A 20,271-nucleotide genomic window follows, 5' to 3' on the forward strand; every position below is an offset into this window, starting at 1 on the left:
TTAACTTGATTCTTTGTTTCACAATTGAGGTAAATATACATGATTTGATATGATTGAGGTGAAGGGTGTCTTAATAACTCTTAAGGGGTTCCATTAATCTTTTAACAAGATTACATGAGTTTTACCTCTCTAGGTTTACAACGAGTATTCTTACCACTATGTTACATTGTGAAGGTTTTTCTCTTAAAAGAAAAATATAACTTCAAACGATATATGAGCGCAGTAAGTTTGAGCTCACTATGTTATTCTTCTTATATTAGCCTTGTTGTGTTATCATTATTCTTCTCTTCTCTTTAAACTATCGTCTATATTTTTCTTTTCTTGAAAGATGACCGTTAGACAAGGAAGTTGACTTCAGGATAACATGTAGCCTTTAGGTAGGAAGTTAGACTTTAGTCTTTTTTGTAGGGGCTAGAGCTTTATCATAGTCTTAAGCAAGCTGAGCTTATATGATGTGACAGAGTAGAAGGCTTCAAGGGAAACATTCCCAGAATGTTCTTCTTCTCTCACAACATCTTTTTCTTGGGTATAGTGATTCTGGTCATATCTTTCTACTTTAGTGATTTGCACAAATATCAAGAACAAAGTATACAAGTATCAAAGCACTTTATCGTACATGCATTAAATATTTTGAATATTGATAAGCATTATATTGTATTGCGTGTTCAAGTCATCTTATCATTTTTCATGTCACTTATAAGTGCATAGTTTGGTAAAACATACAATGTATAATCATTTGACGGTCTAATTATTATATGCTTCTTCAAAGGCTATAACGTTTAGTGGTCATTCATTAAACGATGTTTTCTTTAAAACGCTTTATTTGAGATAACACTTGTAATGAACAAAATTTTCTTTTTAGTTTTAGTGTTATAAGAGATAGACTTTCTTTATCATAAGACGCTTTGTTACTCAGTTAGTTTATTAGATATTTCAAAACAGAGACGATTTCTTTTCTTAGACTTTGTTTATGATTTTATAATTCATTAGACACTAGAAAATGTTATTCATAAGCTTTTCTTCAGACGTTACAAGGTATTTCTTCCTTAGATGATATTTCTTTTATACAACTTTTCATGCACAACAATATTCGTTTACTGCTTATTGTTAAACTTCAAAACCTGAGTTTTATGTAGTATATTCTCTAGACTATCTTGTCTTAACAAATAAGAGCAATGACAATTGATGGAGCATAACAAAACATTCATGCCTTGGTTTAAAGTTTAGGTTTTGAAATATTCAAAATCTTTTTAGACTTTGATGTAGAAAGTGAATAAGGTTTGATGTCTGTATAGGTTACGAAATTAATAATTGCACATTCTATACAAAATCTTTGAATGGTAAAGCATATTACAAAATAGTGAAGTCAGTCTTGAAGTTGAGTTGATACAATTTTCCACATCCAAATATCAAAACCTTGTATTTGGATCAATGACGTACTATGTTATAATATAAGAGATATGGGAGGTTGGTTATACTATGTATTACAAAATAGTGAAGTCAGTCTTGAAGTTGAGTTGATACAATTTTCCACATCCAAATATCAAAACCTTGTATTTGGATCAATGACGTACTATGTTATAATATAAGAGATATGGAAGGTTGGTTATACTATGTTTATTACTCTATTGTTCAAATTAAAGTAGGTTAATAATAAGAATGATGTCAAAATGAATGAATAAGGTATAACTCTAGTTGATTTTCAGAAGGTAGGTTATTGAGATGAGCCCTTTATCATGGCACAATAAGCATCCTAAGTTTTTTATGTAAAAGATCATGTGTCTAAACATTGGTATTTCACTCTTTAGGACAAAAAAACAAATTGATGTTAATAAAGATAATCTGAATAATATTTGTATTGCTAACACCCATCTATATAAAAAAAATGACATTTTGATGAAGACCCTCTGGTTAACGATGTACTTGCAATTTGAAAAGATCACAATAATATATATATGACTAATCCATAACTTTTGTATGAATTCCATATTATGTATAAATTTATATGTTTTGTTAAATAATGTTATATATGTTATTTTCTATGTTTATTATTAATCTTTTGTGTCTTTTTCTTTTGATAGATATATGGCTGACCATCAAAATTCATCAAAGGATGAAGGGCCTTTTAGGAGATAGCTCTTAATGAGACCAGTTAATGGAGCCACTAGATTGAGACAACTCTTAATGAGACGAGCTAATGGTAGGAAGACACTTATCGTTATTGACGTCATTATTGGTGTGACTTGACGTCCTTGTGCGGACGTCTTCAAGAACTACTTAAGAGTATTGACACGTGATATATGATATTCATCCTTACTTTATCTTTTGATCATGTGTTTAAGCTTGATTGAAACATGATTTGATAAGATTTATTAGTAATTTAATTATTATTACTAAATTTATAATTTGATTATATTGATATTTCCTAAATACTATTGATGTGCATTTTCTTTATTGCATGACACTTGATATTTTAAATGTGGGGATGCTTACAAATAAATGTCTTTCTTCGATTGTCGAGAAATTTCATGGGTTTAAAAAGAAATTTACATCTAGATATACCTTTCTACTTAAAAAGAATGAAAATCCAGGACCAGATACAAGGTAATGGATGAAGAAACTTGACATCAGTTTGTTGAGATTTATACATTTGAGGGATGAAACGTTAGTTTACTTAAAATAATCCATTTCCACATTGATAATTGTGTATAGGTGAACTAATTCATAAAATGCTTTGTAGATTTTAAAGGAAAAGATCCAACACAACAAATATGGCATAATTCAGGCCTCTAGTATTGTTAGGAAAAGACTATCCATACTAGAAGGACGAAAATGTATGTCAAGTCTATGGAGTATCAAGTATGTTGTACATTATAACCAAAGAAGACATAGGTTGAGTTTCAGAAGATACAACTCGATGACAAATCACTTATATTCTAACATATGCTTTATCAAAATAAAAATATGATACAATTCAATTGTCAATGTCTCATCTTTATTCACATTGCCAAGAGAAAACATAACTATCATTTGAGTTGTGACCTCTAACTTTATCGAAAATCTCTTTTGTATCAAATAAACATTCATTTGTGCGCTTACACTTTTGAAAGAAAAGTTTGAACCTTTGTGACCTAGTTTCTACTATGCTTCTCTCTAAAAAATTCCTAGCTTTAGAAAAGTAATGGCCAACAAGATCACAATCTACTCCATCTGTCTCTAATTTTGGTAAAGTCTTGTTGATGTTTCAAGAACTATAATCCTTGGAAGAAATCTGAACTTCTCAAATATGGAACAAGCTAGCTACTCTCTAGATAAAATGTTTCGTCTAGTAAAATGGTTAAAGTTTCTTACCTCAGACAACTTTTGGAATGTTGAGACATAAAATTAGTTACGAAGAAAACCCTAATCTTAAACCTACTTTCAAATGCAGATTGATGGCTCAACCTAAAAGGTCACCTCCTTCAAAACCTAAAACCTTAAAGAAGCAAGAACTCTTCTACTTTATCCATGTTTATTTACTTAATTAGTGTTCAAAACATTAGTTTTTAGTCATTTATTTTTTATTTATATTTAATTTATTGTCACGTGTTATTTTACAATTTTATTCCATTATTTATTTTTAAACTTATTTCTTAAAACTCGAAATATATTTATTACTTTTCCTTTTTATTTTAATTTTATCCTTTTGTAATTTGTAATTACTTAATCGTTTAATAAATTATTAAAGAATAACTTATACTTAAATTTTTATTTTCATTTACAATTTTATTCTTTTAAAAATTTAATTGCTTGCTTATTTAATAAAATAAAATTTAGAAAAATATATTTTATTTTTTAAAAAAATATTATTTAAAAAATAATATATATTCATTAATAATACAAATTGTTTCTAATGTGGTCCTAAATGTAGAAATATATATATATTTTTTTTCATTCTTTTATTTATTCTTATATAATTTCAAAATACTTAATCGTTTAATATATTTCTAAATAATAACTTATATTTAAAGTATTTATTTTTTTACTATTTTTTCCTTTTTAATTTTATTCTTTCATAATTTTTAATTATTTCGTTATTTAATAAAATTAAATTTATACAAATATATTTTACTTTTTTAAAATAATATTATTTAAAAATTAATATATATTTATTAATAATAAAAATTGTTATTAGTGTCATATAAAATGTATTTCTCAAAAAAAATTTATTTCACTATTTTATCCATTTAATTTGTTTTTCAAATTGATTTATTAAAAAAGTAAAAATATATTTTAACTCTATCCTTTAAAATATAATAAATTATTATTTTAGTTTTTAATAAAAAATTATTATATAATAATTTTATCTTACAAAATATTATAAATAAAAAAATTATGTTTATCAGTAAAACAATTATATTTATCAATTTTATATTAAATTATTATATAAATATTTTTATCGTTGAATAATCTTCATGCCTTTTTTATGTAAAAGTTAAACCAATATTATTTAATAAAAATTAACATGAATCATATATATTGGATAAGTAATAAAATAAATTAAAAGATTGTACTTAATATTTCGTTTTAAATGTTAAAATATTTATATTAAAATGAATCACACTTCTTAATATTATAAATTTGTTTTATATTCATTAAATTCATTTTTTACTATTTTTAACTTCAAATTGTGAAAGTTTGTGGCTTTAATGAGATCAAAACAAAATGTAACACCTAAAAAACTAATAGGTTTACTTTCTTTTGGTTGTAATTGTATATTTTCTTGTCTTTGCGAAGATTATTTCTTCAATAGGAATGGACGTGTTTCTCAACAGTGTTTGTTTCCTTGGTTTGATGGATATACATTATATATGATTATTTTTTATAGCTCATTGTCTCGTGGTTGTTTTTGTAAGGTTTAATAGCTTATTTTATTTCCAGTTTTGCTGATTTTTCTCAAAAAGTCCTTCGTTTGAAAAGACAATATTATGTCAACGTCTTTCCTTCCGTTAAATAGAAACAAACGGTGTTAATGGATTGATGATCTGGCAGAAGATAATGGTAACATGTCATTTTTAAGGTTGTATGTGTGGTGATGTGTTAAGTAATTAGAGGTTGAGGTGGAGATTACAGACTATGGGCCTACAGCGCAATTAAAATTCTTATTATTATTATTTTTTCTGCCTCCGTGACTCCTCATCACCGCCAAGGAATGGACAGTGTCAGTCTAACCCTAAAATTCAAAAGCCCTCTGCATCAAACGAACCAAGAATTCCAATAATAACAAGGACCCCAATCGAACCCTAAACCGTAGAGAAGAACAAAATCTCCACCCATTCGCGAGAACAAGGAAGAACCAAAGATTCCTAAATTAACACTCTCATCCCCAAATCGCGCAACCTACACAGAAGATTCAACAAACCCAATTTGCAGACCCAAATACCTAAGGAGAACCCCAATCGTAAGAACCAGATTCCAAAATCCCCAAATTCCAGATTTCATAAACCCTAATCAGGAACAGAGCACCGGGAAAGAACAAAAGTCCTTGCAAAGTCGAATCAGAGAAGGAGAAAACGAAAATCCAAAAGGAACCCCAAGATCCCCCAAACGAAACCCCAAGCGAATGCCATGCACTGCCACGAAAATGCCCACTAACTAAGACCCTCGCCGCTGTAGAGATGTTGGTGAATGAACCCACACGTCGTGGAGATGAGTCGCGTTTGAGTCACCAGACCTAGCCTCCCTCCCTACGAAACGAACCAGAATGGGAAGAAGAAGAAGAAGAAGGCTACTTTGCAAGATCAAAACAACAACAGTGATAAGGGACAAGAAAGGTGTCTCCCTTCTTTGCCTAAAACGAACTCAAATTGAAACAGAGAAGACGAAGGCCTGCTCCTTGCCATGCTCATTGCGCGAAGAAGAACCAACTCAAACTGGGTTTGATTGAGAGAAAATAAAAACGAGCCAAGGGTTTTCAAAAACCAAAAGTTGAGAAAAGAAAATCTAAATTCCTAAAAGCGTGAGTCATCCATTTGAAAGTTAATTTAGATTCAATTCTATGTATCAGATTAAGATATATGAATTAATTCAGAATTGCTAATTAAAAGTCATTAAAAGGAAAACATTAATCCAAATTAATTATAATTAAAGGAAATACTAAACACGTCACTACACTGCTAGATCATCAATCCATTAACGTCGTTTGTTTCTATGTAATGGAAGAGACGATGTTGATGCAATATTTACTAAATGAGGACCAAGTTGACACTCTTTTCAAACGAATAACCTTTTTGAGAAAAATCAACAAAATTAGGGACAAAATAGGCTATTAAGCCTTTTTGGAAACTAAAGATGTTTATACAAGATTTTGTAAGAACTTAATTGTGAAACAGTATAACTATTACTATGATTTTATATTTATGTATGTCTAGATCTCCTTTCTATGATCAAGTCTGTTATATACTCAATTATATAATAACTTGAGATAATAGTAGCTTCTATTCTTGAGACTTAATATAATACATATTGATTAAACAAGTCTAACAAGAGACATTAGACGATGAACATTAGACAAAAATAACATATATTTGAAGTATTCATTTTTTTTCTATGCTATTTTTTCCATTCTTAATTTTATTCTTTTATGATTTTTAATTATTGGTTATTTAATAAAACTAAATTTTGAAAAATATATTTTACTTTTATTTCTTAAAATAATATTATTTAAAAAGTAATACATATTTATTGAAAATACAAGCTGTTGACACTATCATATAAAATAATTTTCTTTTACAAAATATTGTCAACAAAAAGTTACATTTATTATTTTTATTTTAAATTATAATATAAATATTATTATTGTTCAATCTTTTTCATATTTTTGTATGTAAAAAATAAAATCATATTATATAATAAATAAACTAACATTAATCTATGTACATAGAAATTTATATAATATTATAAAAAATTATATTTGTAACAAAAAAAAATTAAAACATTATGCTTAATAGTTCATTTCAAAGGTTTAAAATATATATTCTTTAAAAAAATCACAGTTTCTAATATTAGAAATTTAGTTTTATATTATTTGAATTCAATTTTTACTATTTCTAACTTGAATATAAAACCTTAAACTCTAGTAACACCAAAATAAAAGGTAAAAACTAATAAACTAATTGTCTTAAAATATACGACTAATACATTTGTATTATCATTAGTTTTTAAAATTATATATTGATGTACATTGATTATGAGTCTATCTATCAATACACCCTAGACAAATATATGTATAAACATTAGATGAATCTAACAATATACACATTAAACGAGTATGTTAATATACTCATTAAATGAGAATAACAAAAATCATTAGATATGAAACAATATAAAAATAAGCGAGTCTATTCATACATTAATTAGATGATTATAACAAAAAACATTATAAAAGTCCTTTCATATATTGCTTAGATAATTATAAGAATGCATTTATTAGACGAGTATAACAAAAGATATTAAAACGATTGTTTTGATGCTCTAATTACACTATTTTAACAATACAAATTATATGAGTATGTCCATAAAATCATTAGACAAATATAGCAAAAATACATTAGATTAATCATTCTACACATTGATTACATGAGTTTAGAAATATCTATTAGATGAATTTTCATATATTAATTATCCAAAAATAGTAACAAATGTTAGATAAATATGTCTATACATTAATAAAACGAATATGACAATATATATTACAGAAGTTCGTTCATACATAAACTATATAAGTCTATTAATTCATATTAAAATTGAACGATAAAACAAGTTTTCCATATACTTTATCATTTATATTTTTACAAAATTTACTATTTATATTTTTATAAAAATATTAATTTTGTAAACTTTCAAATGAATTTTTATGTTATATTTATAACTAAATTATAAATTTAAAAATATTTATTATTTATTTTCTCAACCTTTATAGAAAGCAACAAATAAAGTAGTTATTGTATAAAAATGATTATCTGTATGTGGGAGTTAAAGAAATCTCAAAACATTAATAAGCATAAAACTTCACCCTGAAGACATAATTATCTCTTTTCATATATTTCGAAACCAAATGATTTTTTATTTCCAAAAGTAAATACTCGTTCATTTAAGTACCTCATTTAAAAAGAATATTTTTAGTGAAGAAATAGATATGAAGTGAGGGAAGACTCGTCTCTTTCATGGCTCTTCCACTCTATAAAAACCCCAATCCACAATCTTAGAACAACCAGTTTTCTTTTCTCTCCCACAGAGAGTTACACAAAACAAAGACAAAAAGAGAAACAAAAGAACTCGTAATTTTCTTCCTTTCTCACAATGGCGGCTTTCGTTGACAACCGTCAATTCGGCACTCACATGAACCGCGTCGTTCGCAGTTGCGGGCAGGATCTGAAGCCCCCGCTGCCGTTGGATTTCGATCTGGACTCATCCAGCAGCGACGAGGATGAAAACGACGACGCTTCGTACATGAAAGAACTCATACGAAAAGCGAACGCGGAAACGGAGGCGTCGGTTATGGACCCGCGCGACGAGGGAACGGCAGATCAGTGGGTCGAACGGAACGCCTCCATGGTTCGCCTCACAGGGAAGCACCCGTTCAACGCGGAATCCCCCTTGCCGCGTCTCATGCACCACGGCTTCATCACACCGGTCCCGCTCCACTACGTCCGCAACCACGGTCCAGTTCCCAAGGCCAAGTGGGAAGACTGGACCGTTGAGATAACCGGTCTAGTCAAACGCCCAACCCGGTTCACCATGGAACGCCTCGTGCGCGAGTTCCCCCACCGCGAGTTCCCCGCCACACTCGTCTGCGCCGGGAACCGCCGCAAGGAGCAGAACATGGTCAAGAAGACCATCGGCTTCAACTGGGGCTCCGCCGGCACCTCCACCTCGGTGTGGCGCGGCGTGCCGCTGCGTCACGTGCTGCGCCGCTGCGGGATCCTTACACGTGCGAAGGGTGCGCTTCATGTGTGCTTCGAGGGCGCCGAGAATCTGCCCGGCGGCGGCGGATCGAAGTACGGAACGAGCATCTCGAGGGAGATGGCCATGGACCCCTCGCGCGACATCATCCTTGCGTACATGCAAAACGGCGAGCCTCTGGCACCGGATCACGGCTTCCCCGTTCGCATGATTATTCCGGGGTTTATCGGTGGCAGAATGGTGAAGTGGCTGAAGCGCATTGTTGTTACTGAACTTGAGTGCGACAATCATTATCATTACAAGGATAACAGAGTGCTCCCTTCCCATGTTAGTCCAGAACTTGCCAATGAAGAAGGTATCTTTCTTCTTACTTCTACTTTTTTTCACTTATTCTTTTTTCTCTTATTTTCATGTCACATGTTTCACTTAACATTACTTTTTGTTTTGTTATTTTTTTCATCTATTTCAAAATGTAAAATATATGTTTAACAAACTATGTACAGATAAATATAGTTTATGTTCAGGGTAATAGTTTCTAACCACGTAATATTAAAGTATTGGTTTTTTTACTTTGAACTTATATATAATTTTAATGAGTTACTCTTGATCCTGTTGTTTGAAAAATAATATTCATACTCGCACGAAATGTTTTTCTCTCTAAATTTTAACTTTTCAATAGTAATATTCAAAGCCTTCTTTGGACAAAGTTCTTGGTAAATACTTAATAAGAGGAAACAAAAAAAGACGAAAACTAATTATGTTTTACAAATTAAAATTAATTTATATATGCAAACTTTTGAAAAAGTCGAATCCGAAAATTTCTATAAAGGTTTGAATGTGCAAGTTGATATTATCTTTAAGTGAGAAATTTAATTCATTTTATGTTCTTATTTTTCCTTCTTCTTTGTAACTGTACAGCCTAAAATTTTAATTTGCGGAATTTCGTTTACTGATTAATTTGGTTTTTAAAATCAAACCGTTGTTATTTTATTTCCGTGATTTAATTACTAAAAAAATGATTTCAGTACTTTTAAAACCGTAATTTTAGGAAATAATACAATGAACTACTCCAACATTACATTGCGTATGTATGACGATGACATGTTTCTTTCGAGGAATTTTTTTATGGACATAAAATATTTACGTATTTGTTTGTTTTACATTTTTGTATCCGTGAAGGTTGGTGGTACAGACCAGAGTACATAATCAACGAGTTGAATATAAACTCAGTGATAACGACTCCGTGTCACGACGAGATTTTGCCCATCAACTCATGGACAACGCAGAGGCCTTACGTAGTCAGAGGCTACGCTTATTCTGGTAAGTTTTGCTGTTTTTCATTCATGTTCCTGAGTACAGTAACATAACATAAGGGAAGTGATAGAGTGAAAGAGTATATTTTTCATAATAATTACAAGTGTGAAACAGTACGATAATATGTTTGGGATCTCTTTCAAGTTGGAAGAAAGAAAAGTGTTATTGGTAGCTGTGAAGTGAGAGAGTATGGTTGTACGTGCAGGTGGTGGGAGGAAAGTGACACGTGTGGAGGTAACACTGGATGGTGGAGAAACGTGGCACGTGTGCACACTGGACCATCCTGAGAAACCTAACAAATATGGGAAGTATTGGTGCTGGTGCTTCTGGTCTTTGGAGGTGGAGGTGTTGGACCTGCTGGGGACCAAAGAGATTGCAGTTCGAGCTTGGGATGAAGGTCTCAACACGCAGCCAGAAAACCTAATTTGGAATCTTATGGTACGTATTTTTCATCTCCATCAAACTTCTCAACATCTCTTTGGTTTCTCTTTTACCTTGTTGAATAATCAATGCTGGATATTATATGATGACTTCTTGTTACTTTTATTTATTTTAATACCATTTTTATATCATATATACTCATTGTTACAAAGAAAAGGACAAGTGAGATGGTGCTTACGACTGCATAATAATTGGCAAATTACCATTTGTTCCTCTAAACTTGGAAATTAAAATCGATGAGCACCTCAGTTGACGTCATCACATGTCATTTTCATGTTTTTTTTCTTTATTATTATTGAGTGCAAAATAGTTAGCCATTAATATTCTAAACCCTGGCTTATCAACGCTGAATTTGGATTTTGAGTCAATATATATATATATATATATTTGATCTGAGGGATCTTTTTTTTTGTTTTCTTTAAATAAGTTTTATAAGTACTCATATATGATAATTTTCATTTTAAGTACTTAGTACTTTTTTAAATCAAACATCTAAAAATTTAAATATTTTAATTTAAGTATATTTTATTATCTGCATCAATTTTACTAATATCGTATTAATTAAGTTAAAACACATCAAACATTATTAGAGTGTTAAACAATAATATGTTTCTTTTTATTCATAATATATATCATTATATGGTAGAAAACAAATTGAATTGACAAAAGGAGAAATTTAAAATATTTTAAGTCACTTTATTGGTACAAACCCCTTGTTGATTACTGAAACAAGTAAAGGAAGTGTAATGAAGGTGTTTTTTGGGTATGCAATGATGTGTAGGGAATGATGAACAACTGTTGGTTCAGAGTGAAGACAAATGTGTGCAAGCCCCACAAGGGTGAGATTGGAATGGTGTTCGAACACCCAACCCAACCAGGGAACCAACCTGGTGGATGGATGGCCAAGGAAAAGCACTTGGAGACATCACAAGACACCAAACCAAGCCTCAAAAAGAGTGTGTCTTCGCCATTCATGAACACCAATTCAAAAATGTTCTCCATCTCCGAAGTTAAAAAACATAGCATCCCTGACTCCGCTTGGATTATCGTCCACGGTCACGTCTACGACTGCACTCGCTTCCTCAAAGATCACCCTGGTGGCACCGACAGCATCCTCATCAATGCCGGCACTGACTGCACCGAAGAGTTTGACGCCATCCACTCTGACAAAGCAAAGAAGATGCTCGAAGATTATCGAATTGGCGAGCTCATCACTACAGGTAATATACATAAAATGTGGTAAATCTCATGTGTATGTCAATTTATTTGAAATGTAAAGCATGTTTTTGCAATCACAATAAAGTAAAAATCTGAAATTTTATCCTTGCACTACCCTGATTCTAATAGGTTTGTTAATTTTGCATGAGTAGGTTACACTTCAGACTCATCGCCGAACAACTCCGTGCATGGCAATTCTGAATTCACCCATTTGGCTCCCATCAAGGAAATCACCACAAAACCACCACTACCACCACGTAGTGTGGCTCTCAACCCACGTGAGAAAATCCCATGCAAACTCGTGTCAAAGACCTCCATTTCCCACGACGTGAGGCTTTTCCGTTTCGCACTGCCCTCAGAGAACCAACTCGTGGGTTTACCAGTGGGTAAGCATATTTTCTTGTGCGCCACCATAGATGGAAAGCTATGCATGCGAGCCTACACTCCGACAAGTGGCGTGGATGAAGTGGGGTTCTTCGATTTGCTCGTCAAGGTTTACTTCAAAGGAGTGCACCCCAAGTTCCCGAACGGAGGACTTATGTCACAGCATTTGGAGTCTCTCTCCATTGGGTCCATGTTGGACGTGAAGGGTCCAGTGGGTCACATAGAGTACACCGGCAGAGGCAACTTCACGGTTCATGGGAAACCTAGATCCGCAAAGAGGTTAGCCATGCTGGCTGGTGGAACCGGGATCACACCAATCTACCAAGTGGCGCAAGCGATTCTGAAAGACCCAGAGGACCTCACCGAAATGCATGTGGTGTATGCAAACCGCACAGAGGATGACATTCTTCTGAGGGAGGAGTTGGATGCATGGGCGAAGGAACACAGTGAGCGGTTCAGGGTGTGGTACGTTGTGGAAACCGCGAAGGAAGGGTGGGAATACAGTGTGGGATTCATCACAGAAACTATCATGAGGGAGCATCTTCCAGAAGCTTCAAGGGATTCCTTGGCTTTGACTTGTGGACCACCACCCATGATTCAGTTCGCGGTGCAGCCCAACTTGGAGAAGATGGGGTACGATATCAAGAATGATTTGCTCGTGTTTTAGGGTTTCAAGAAGTAGATTACTGGACTATGTTGTGTATGAGTATTGCTAGTGTTGCTTCTGTAGATGGACGTTCGTGGACTATTGTTTGTCTCATTCTTTGTAAGTCAAGTACATGAAAAACTGTATATGATTTGCCATGATCACTATGTAATGTAGATAGGTATGCCAAGATATTTTGACTACCTTAGTGTATATAAATTCAAGTTATGCATGCTTATTTACTCTCTTCGTTTCAAGGTCTATTTTATTCCCTAATACCTTCTCTCATAAATGAGAACAACTTCAAATAATTTTAAAATGACACTGTCAAACCATTCATTAATATTAAATTTCATGTCGATGTGTTATAATTCTTATATAAACTAAAGATAAAGATAATGATCATTTAAAACAAATAATATATACAAACATCGTCTTACAAATTAATTTTTTGAGGTTAAATTAGATTTTAAGTTCAAGTTTTATTTTTATTCTGAATATGGTAGGTTTTTTACATATCTAGGTCAAATTTATCCAAAATTTATGAAAATGAATAAGTCAGACAATAATTACTTATTGTAGGTTAAGTTGTGTGGATTGACAACTTCAAGCGCTAATTATGATAATTTCATGACTTCATAAATTTTTTAAGAAAATGAACTTGTCAAAAGTAACAAGGTCTTTAATGTTAATATTAATTTTTGAAAAAGTGAAGTTATGAGACATTTTGAAAATTTTGTATTAATATTTTGTATTGAAGAGTCATAATGATGTTAACAAAGTTGTCGTATTCATGAAGATTTCACTTTTTCATAACGAAGAAAATATGTGGAGTAAATACGATTTTACTTTTAAAATCCTCATGAGTTCACATGTCTTAATCCATTATCAATAATTATTTTCTAACTTGCTCATTTATGTAATTGTTGACAAATTTGATCGAGATATGTAAAACAAAAGCAAATATTGCATTGCAACTTGGAAGGCTCACTATCTATACTAGTAATGCTATCGAAGATCTATATTTAAACATTACATTTCTTAAATATTTTTAGGACTTTGTTAGCATAAACTATTTTATTATGAGAAGAATAATTATGTTAAAAGCAACATGTTTATAGTAGTTACTGATTTCTGAGTTGAGGCCATAAGATGTACGATAATAAATTGAGGAGGTTGGCTGCACGGCTCTGTGAGTGTGAAGCAGCGAAAGAACAATGCATGGCCTTACCCTTCACGTTAGCATAGGTCAAGAAAACTCAAGCGTTGTTTGGCGCACGGAAAGGTCACCTTACTATATGTATATATGAACCAGTTTCCACGCACATCAATGCGTCCTTTCTCACTGCACTCGCTTTTGTCCTATTGCTCAGGAATCTAACTCTAATATCTTACTCACATGAATAGTAAACTATAATAATTTCCAATGCTTTTCAAGAAAAAGAATCTGTGAACGTACATGCATGTGAATTATAATAATTCCATCATTTTCTTCTTTGTTCTAGGACCATATATATTGTTTCTGGCAGTGTTAAACACATGATTTCTTTTAATATATTCTGATATATGATAGAAAGATAAAAATGGAAGTAAACATTAAATGTTGGAGTTTTTGTATATATTATTCTCTTTTTGTTAGCAGATACAATTAAATATTTACTATTTTTTACCGTAACTACTTTAAATTTTATTTTGTTTGCAAGCCTCAAATTATTTTGATAGTACATAATGCTTAACATGCTCTTTGTGTACATGTTTAAGTTTACTACCAAAACACAACATGCTTAAAATATATTAACTCCTTTTTCACTGGACGCAAAAAATAAAAATAAATATGAAAAAGCTGTCTGGATCATTGAATTGGCTGGCTTTTTCAATTAATGAATGAAAAAATTGATCTACTACGTCACGAAATCTAACTAAAACTTTATGCAAGCTAATATCTCATTAATCAAGGAAATAATAATATTAAAATCCACACAATTTGGAAATGATCTCCAAGGAAGTTGGGAGGAAACAGTCAAATATTTCAGATCAACCGCTACATCTGTGATATTTTCTATCAGTGGCCAAAGCAGATAGTTAATTTTAAAACATTGAAATTGTACCATATGGACCGGGCGGTCCGAGAACAACACATACGGATTGGGTGGTCCGAGAGCAACATCGACATCAATATAACGGCCGACGTTTCTTTAATCTTTTTTACTCCTCTGATAGCATTGTCGGACGACTGGCATAAACACTCACCACACATTGTGCGACCAGACCATTCATCATTCTACTCGGATGAGTAATGACGGTATATTGTACGGGCGGCTGCGCAAGGCCGGCCGATCGGTAAACTGGTTCATTAAGACTAGGATTAAGGTAAATGGTGATTAGAGCCATTGGGCTAGAATTGGGCCGTGATTAACATTTCACTAATCCCAAGCCCATGGCGAAAACTATAAATACAGGTCAGAGGTGAGTGGTAGAGAGGTTGCATTTACTGCACATTCATTACTATTTCATTGAATTGCCAAACGGTTCCTGTACTGACTTTGGCATCCGAGAATCTTTGACAGGTTCCCTCCCGGACGAAAGAGTGAACAACGGAGTTTGGAGCGAGACCGGACGGCTAGAAGACAAATTGTGGAGGAGTTTGGTGACTCAGCCCCAATAACCGAAACATGTTGGCGCCTACCGTGGGGCCAAGTTACTTGCAAAACCCAATGGTGACCACGAGAAACATGAGTATGGACGACCCAACAGAGATGATCCAGATGCTACAACAGAAGATGGAGGAGATGAAGCAGCGTCATGAGGCGGAACTCATGGTCGTCAAGGCCGAATGTTCGGCACGCATTGCCCGAGAGGGAGCAAGAGAAAAGGGGGAAGGAGAGCAGGCTCAGGAGCGTGGCAAGGCTGCAATGAAGGATCAAGCCGAACACAGTAGTGGGCCGGACAAAACGTGGAAACCCACGGAGCTGGAGGTCGAGGGAAGTAAGGCTAAATCAGTCCATGCGAAGAGTGCCGCGGGGGACAAGCAATTGGTAATAAAAATCGAGACCTCATCCACATTGTTACTCCCCTTCGTCTAGGTGATCATGGACGTCCAGATATCGGAGCTGTTCGTCCCGCCTCAGTTTAAGATATACGATGGGACGACGGACCCAAAGGCCCACACCAAAACCTTTTCCAACACAATGCCGTTCCAAACCGGCAACGACACCATTTGGTGCCGAGCGTTCTCCTTATCATTGGAGGGGGAGGCACTTGAGTGGTTTAACTCACTTCCCCCCAACTCCATCGAGAATTTCGCTGGACTACAACGCCTGCGCAATTGCCAATTCGCTGGCAGTAACACCCTAGAGTTAACCATCTTCGAGTTGGTCACCCTGAAACAAGGGAAGGAGGAAACTTTGAGAGCGTTCATGGACTGCTACCAGAAAACCGTTTGGCGGGTGAAGAGCTTGAGCCCAGAACTCGCCTTGCAGTACGTCCTACCCGCACTCAAGCCCGATACATTCAAAGATAGCATCTACCGACGGGCGCCCAAGACTATGGAAGAACTGCGAGAGAGGGCAGCTGATGAAATAAGGGTGGAGGAGATGAAAGCTGTCATACAAGAAAGAGAATCAGGAAATCAAAACTGATGGGGGGAAATCGTGCGGTTAGACTGGGAAGCCTGGGGGATTCAAGCAAAACGAATCGCCCTGGGGACCGCGATTCCAACAATACACCGCTTTGAACGCCCCTCGGGCGAAAATTTTCCAGGAAGCTTTGAGTGCGGAGTTGATCCTGGAGCCGAAAAGACGACCCACTACGCCGGGGGCAGATGGAAATAAACACTGCTTGTACCATAAAAACATGGGCCACACCACGGATAAGTGCGTGACCCTAAAGGATAAAATAGAAGAATTAATCCGTGCGTGGCAGCTGAGAAAGTATGTGCGGATCGACCGACCACGTACACCTGTGGATTGGCCGAGTCCACGACAAACCAGCCCCAGGAGGCCGAAGAGACAAGAAAGATCTAGGCAGGACCGTACCGGTCGCTTACGGTGGGAGGGACGCCGAAGTAGAAGCCTCAATAGAAGCCACGACGTCCACTGCGAGGACATATCAATACGATATCTGATGGCTTTGCCGAAGGAGGATCTTCTGCATTCGCCCGCAAACGTCATGTGAGGGCCCTCCAACCCGTCCACGCAGTTGACAAGACCTGACGGGCGATGTCGTCCATTACGTTTTCGGATGACATTTTTCCATGAACCCGACCTTGATCAAGATGACCCGATGGTAATAACGGCGGAGATCGCCCGTTATAGTGTGGGTAAGGTACTGATTGACCAAGGAAGCTCTGTGAACATCCGCTACTTGAAAACCTTCCAACATATGGATATTTTGGACGACCTCATCATCCCGTACAACGAGCAGATCGTCGGATTCGCGGGCGAAAGGGTGGATACTAGTGGATATGTTGATTTGCGTACTCGATTAGGCACCGGACGGGATGCGGACGAGAAAAGGGTTAGGTACTTGTTGGTGGAACCCAACACTTCCTACAACATGCTCCTACGCTGGCCGTGCTTGAATGCCTTCAGAGCAATCGTGTCCACCCCCATCTTACGATGAAGTATCCCTCCGACAAAGGGGCAATCTGCATTGTCCGAGCGGATCAGAAGACGGCTAGAGAATACTATGCAGCAGGTCTGAAGCTTCATGCCCGGACGGTCAAAAGGAGGACGGGTGGATCAGAGGTGGCAATGGCAAAACTTGACCTAAGAACGAACACGGAAGATCGGTTGGAGTCCCTTGGGGAGACTCAGCTGGTCGTGATAGGGAAAGATGCTTCCCAAACCACAGCAATGTCTCGAGGGCTGATCCTGAGTTAGAGAGAGAGATTCAATCCGTTCTGTGGAAGAATCGTGATTTATTTGTGTGGGCGGTCGTCGATATGCTAGGAAGCCACCCCTCGGTTATGTCGCATAAACTATCCTTGTTCAAGGAGGCACGACCGGTCGCATAGAAGAAGCGGCGGATGGGGGAAGAGAAGAGGAGAACCGTTGAAGAGGAGGTCACAAAGTTGAGGGCGACAGGATTTGTTAGGGAGGTGACATACACCACTTGGCTCGCCAATGTGGTAATGGTGAAGAAGGCCAGCGGAAAATGGCGAATGTGCACCAATTACACCGAGCTAAACAAAGCCTGCCCCAAAGACTCTCATCCCTTACCGAGCATAGACGCGTTGGTGGATGGAGCCTCCGGCCACCAGATGTTAAGCTTCCTAGATGCGTACTATGGGTACAACCAAATACCCATGTACGAACCCGACCGGGAGAAGACAACGTTCATAATTGAAAAGGCGAACTTTGGTTACGAAGTTATGTCCTTCGGCTTGAAGAACGTCGGGGCCACCTATCAGCGCTTGATGGATAGGATCTTCGCTGAGCAACTCGGTCGATGTATGGATGTCTACGTCGGTGATATGGTCGTCCGCTCATCGGACGGGCCTCATCATGTCAAGAACTTGCAGGAAGTGTTCAGACAAGCGAGAAGGTACGGGATGCGACTTAACCTGGCGAAGTGCACCTTTGGAGTAGCCGCGAGAAAGTTCCTCGGTTTCAAGCTCCTTACTAGAGGCATTGAGGCCAACCCCGACAAATGTTCGGTCGTTTTGGAAATGCAAAGCCCGACCACCCTCAAAGAAATCCAGAGGTTGGTCGGCCGACTCACGGCACTATCTCGATTCATCCCTAGGTTGGTGTAAAGGGTACGACCAGTGCTGAGGAAGATGAAGAAGGAAGCCCAGTTAGTATGGGATGCGAAATGCGAGCAAGCGCTCCAGGATGTCAAGGCCATTTTGTTGAATCCAGCAGTGATGAACCGCCCGACGCCAGGGAAAGATTTGCAGATCTTTCTAGGAGTCTTTGAGTCCGCGGTCAACACCGTGATATTACTTGAGCAACCTGAACCTAGGCTCGTGTACTTCATAAGTCAGACCCTCCATGAGGCCGATACATGATAAAACAAATGGAAAAGGTCACCCTAGCCTTGCTGAACGCTTCTAGAAGGCTTCGACCGTACTTCTATAGCTATCAGGTCGTCGTCCGATCGAATTTCGCAATTTCCAAAATATTGAGGAAGCCTGATCTAGTGAAACGAATGTTGGGATGGGCGGTCGAGCTTTCCGAATATTGCCTACGTTTTGAGCCGAGAGGATCAATTAAGAGCCAACATTTGGCCGATTTCGCAGCAGAATTGCCCCTCGAGGTCAATGAAGAGTGGAATTTATACGTTAACGGAGCGTCAGGACAATCCACCGCGGGGCAGGTGTGGTTTTAGAGGGCCCCAATGGTTTCCTGCTAGAGCATTCGTTAATTTTCAAGTTCAAAGCCTCCAACAATCAGGCCGAGTACGAAGCCCTAGTGGTCGGCCTAGAGCTGACGAGGGATATGGGAGCCCGGAAGGTGGTATGTCGGACGAATTCTCAGTTGGTTGTAGGTCAGATGAATGGAGAGTTTCAGGTGAAGGAAGAACACCTCCTCCGGTATTTCCATAAAGCAACGATGTTGACCAAACTGTTCGATAAAGTCGACATCCGACACATCCCCTGAGAGAACAACACCAGGGCGGATATGTTGTCCACGCTAAGCTCGGGAAAAGAGAAAGGGCAATTAACGACCATCATCCGCCAAGTCATGCTTCAACCATCGGTGGAATGCTTAGCAGTATCTAGCGAGGACGTCAGAGATTGACGGACGGAGATTCGGGCGATAATGGCCCGACAAGACGCAGGGAAGCCAGTGGAACCAGCCGACGCCCAGAAGATCGTCCGCTATCTTATGGTGGGAGACGACATGTATCGAAGGGGGTTCTCAACTCCTCTCCTTAAATGCCTCGGCATAGAAGAAGCGCAATACGTCATGAACGAGCTCCATAATGGAATTTGCGGATTCCATACCGGACATCGATCTTCAAAGGATCGGGCACTGCGTGCCAGATATTACTGGCCCCACCGCACGCCTTAGACACTATGACATCCCCCTAGCCGTTCACTTAGTGGGGAATGGACATAGTCGGCCCTTCTCCCGTAGGTCGGGCTTAGAAGAAGTTCTTATTGGTAGCAATCGATTACTTCACTAAGTGGGTAGAGGCCGAACCTTTGGCGACTATCACAGCGTCGCAGGTGCAAAAATTCTGCTGGAGGTTGGTGTGTCGATTTGGCCTTCCACATATAGTTGTTACCGACAACGGACGAAAGTTTGTTGATTAAAAGCTGGCGAAGTTTTACAAGGATTTGGGAATTAAACACGTCACTAGTTCGGTGGAACACCCCC

General features: G+C 36.5%; 1 protein-coding gene across 1 annotated transcript; it reads left to right on the forward strand.

The window, feature by feature from the left end:
- The first annotated feature begins 8,254 nt into the window (after positions 1-8,254).
- On the forward strand, positions 8,255-13,196 carry LOC124821823 (nitrate reductase [NADH] 2). The gene is made up of 5 exons (XM_088101930.1): positions 8,255-9,298; positions 10,123-10,263; positions 10,463-10,695; positions 11,480-11,918; positions 12,069-13,196. The coding sequence occupies exons 1-5, from the start codon at positions 8,341-8,343 to the stop codon at positions 12,965-12,967; spliced, it is 2,670 nt and encodes an 889-aa protein (XP_087958056.1). The 5' UTR covers positions 8,255-8,340; the 3' UTR covers positions 12,968-13,196.
- Positions 13,197-20,271: the final 7,075 nt, after the last annotated feature.

This window comes from Vigna umbellata, chromosome 1 (genome assembly GCF_029865625.1).
Source record: "Vigna umbellata cultivar VRB3 chromosome 1, Vumbellata_1.0, whole genome shotgun sequence".
NCBI classification, from domain to species: Eukaryota; Viridiplantae; Streptophyta; class Magnoliopsida; order Fabales; family Fabaceae; genus Vigna; species Vigna umbellata.

Excerpts from the sequence above, each read along its gene's own strand:
- LOC124821823 (XM_088101930.1), top strand. The coding sequence starts at position 8,341 with ATGGCGGCTTTCGTTGACAACCGTCAATTCGGCACTCACATGAACCGC. Across the intron at positions 9,299-10,122 it reads AGAACTTGCCAATGAAGAAG|GTTGGTGGTACAGACCAGAG; the intron begins GTATCTTTCTTC and ends GTATCCGTGAAG. Across the intron at positions 11,919-12,068 it reads TGGCGAGCTCATCACTACAG|GTTACACTTCAGACTCATCG; the intron begins GTAATATACATA and ends TTGCATGAGTAG.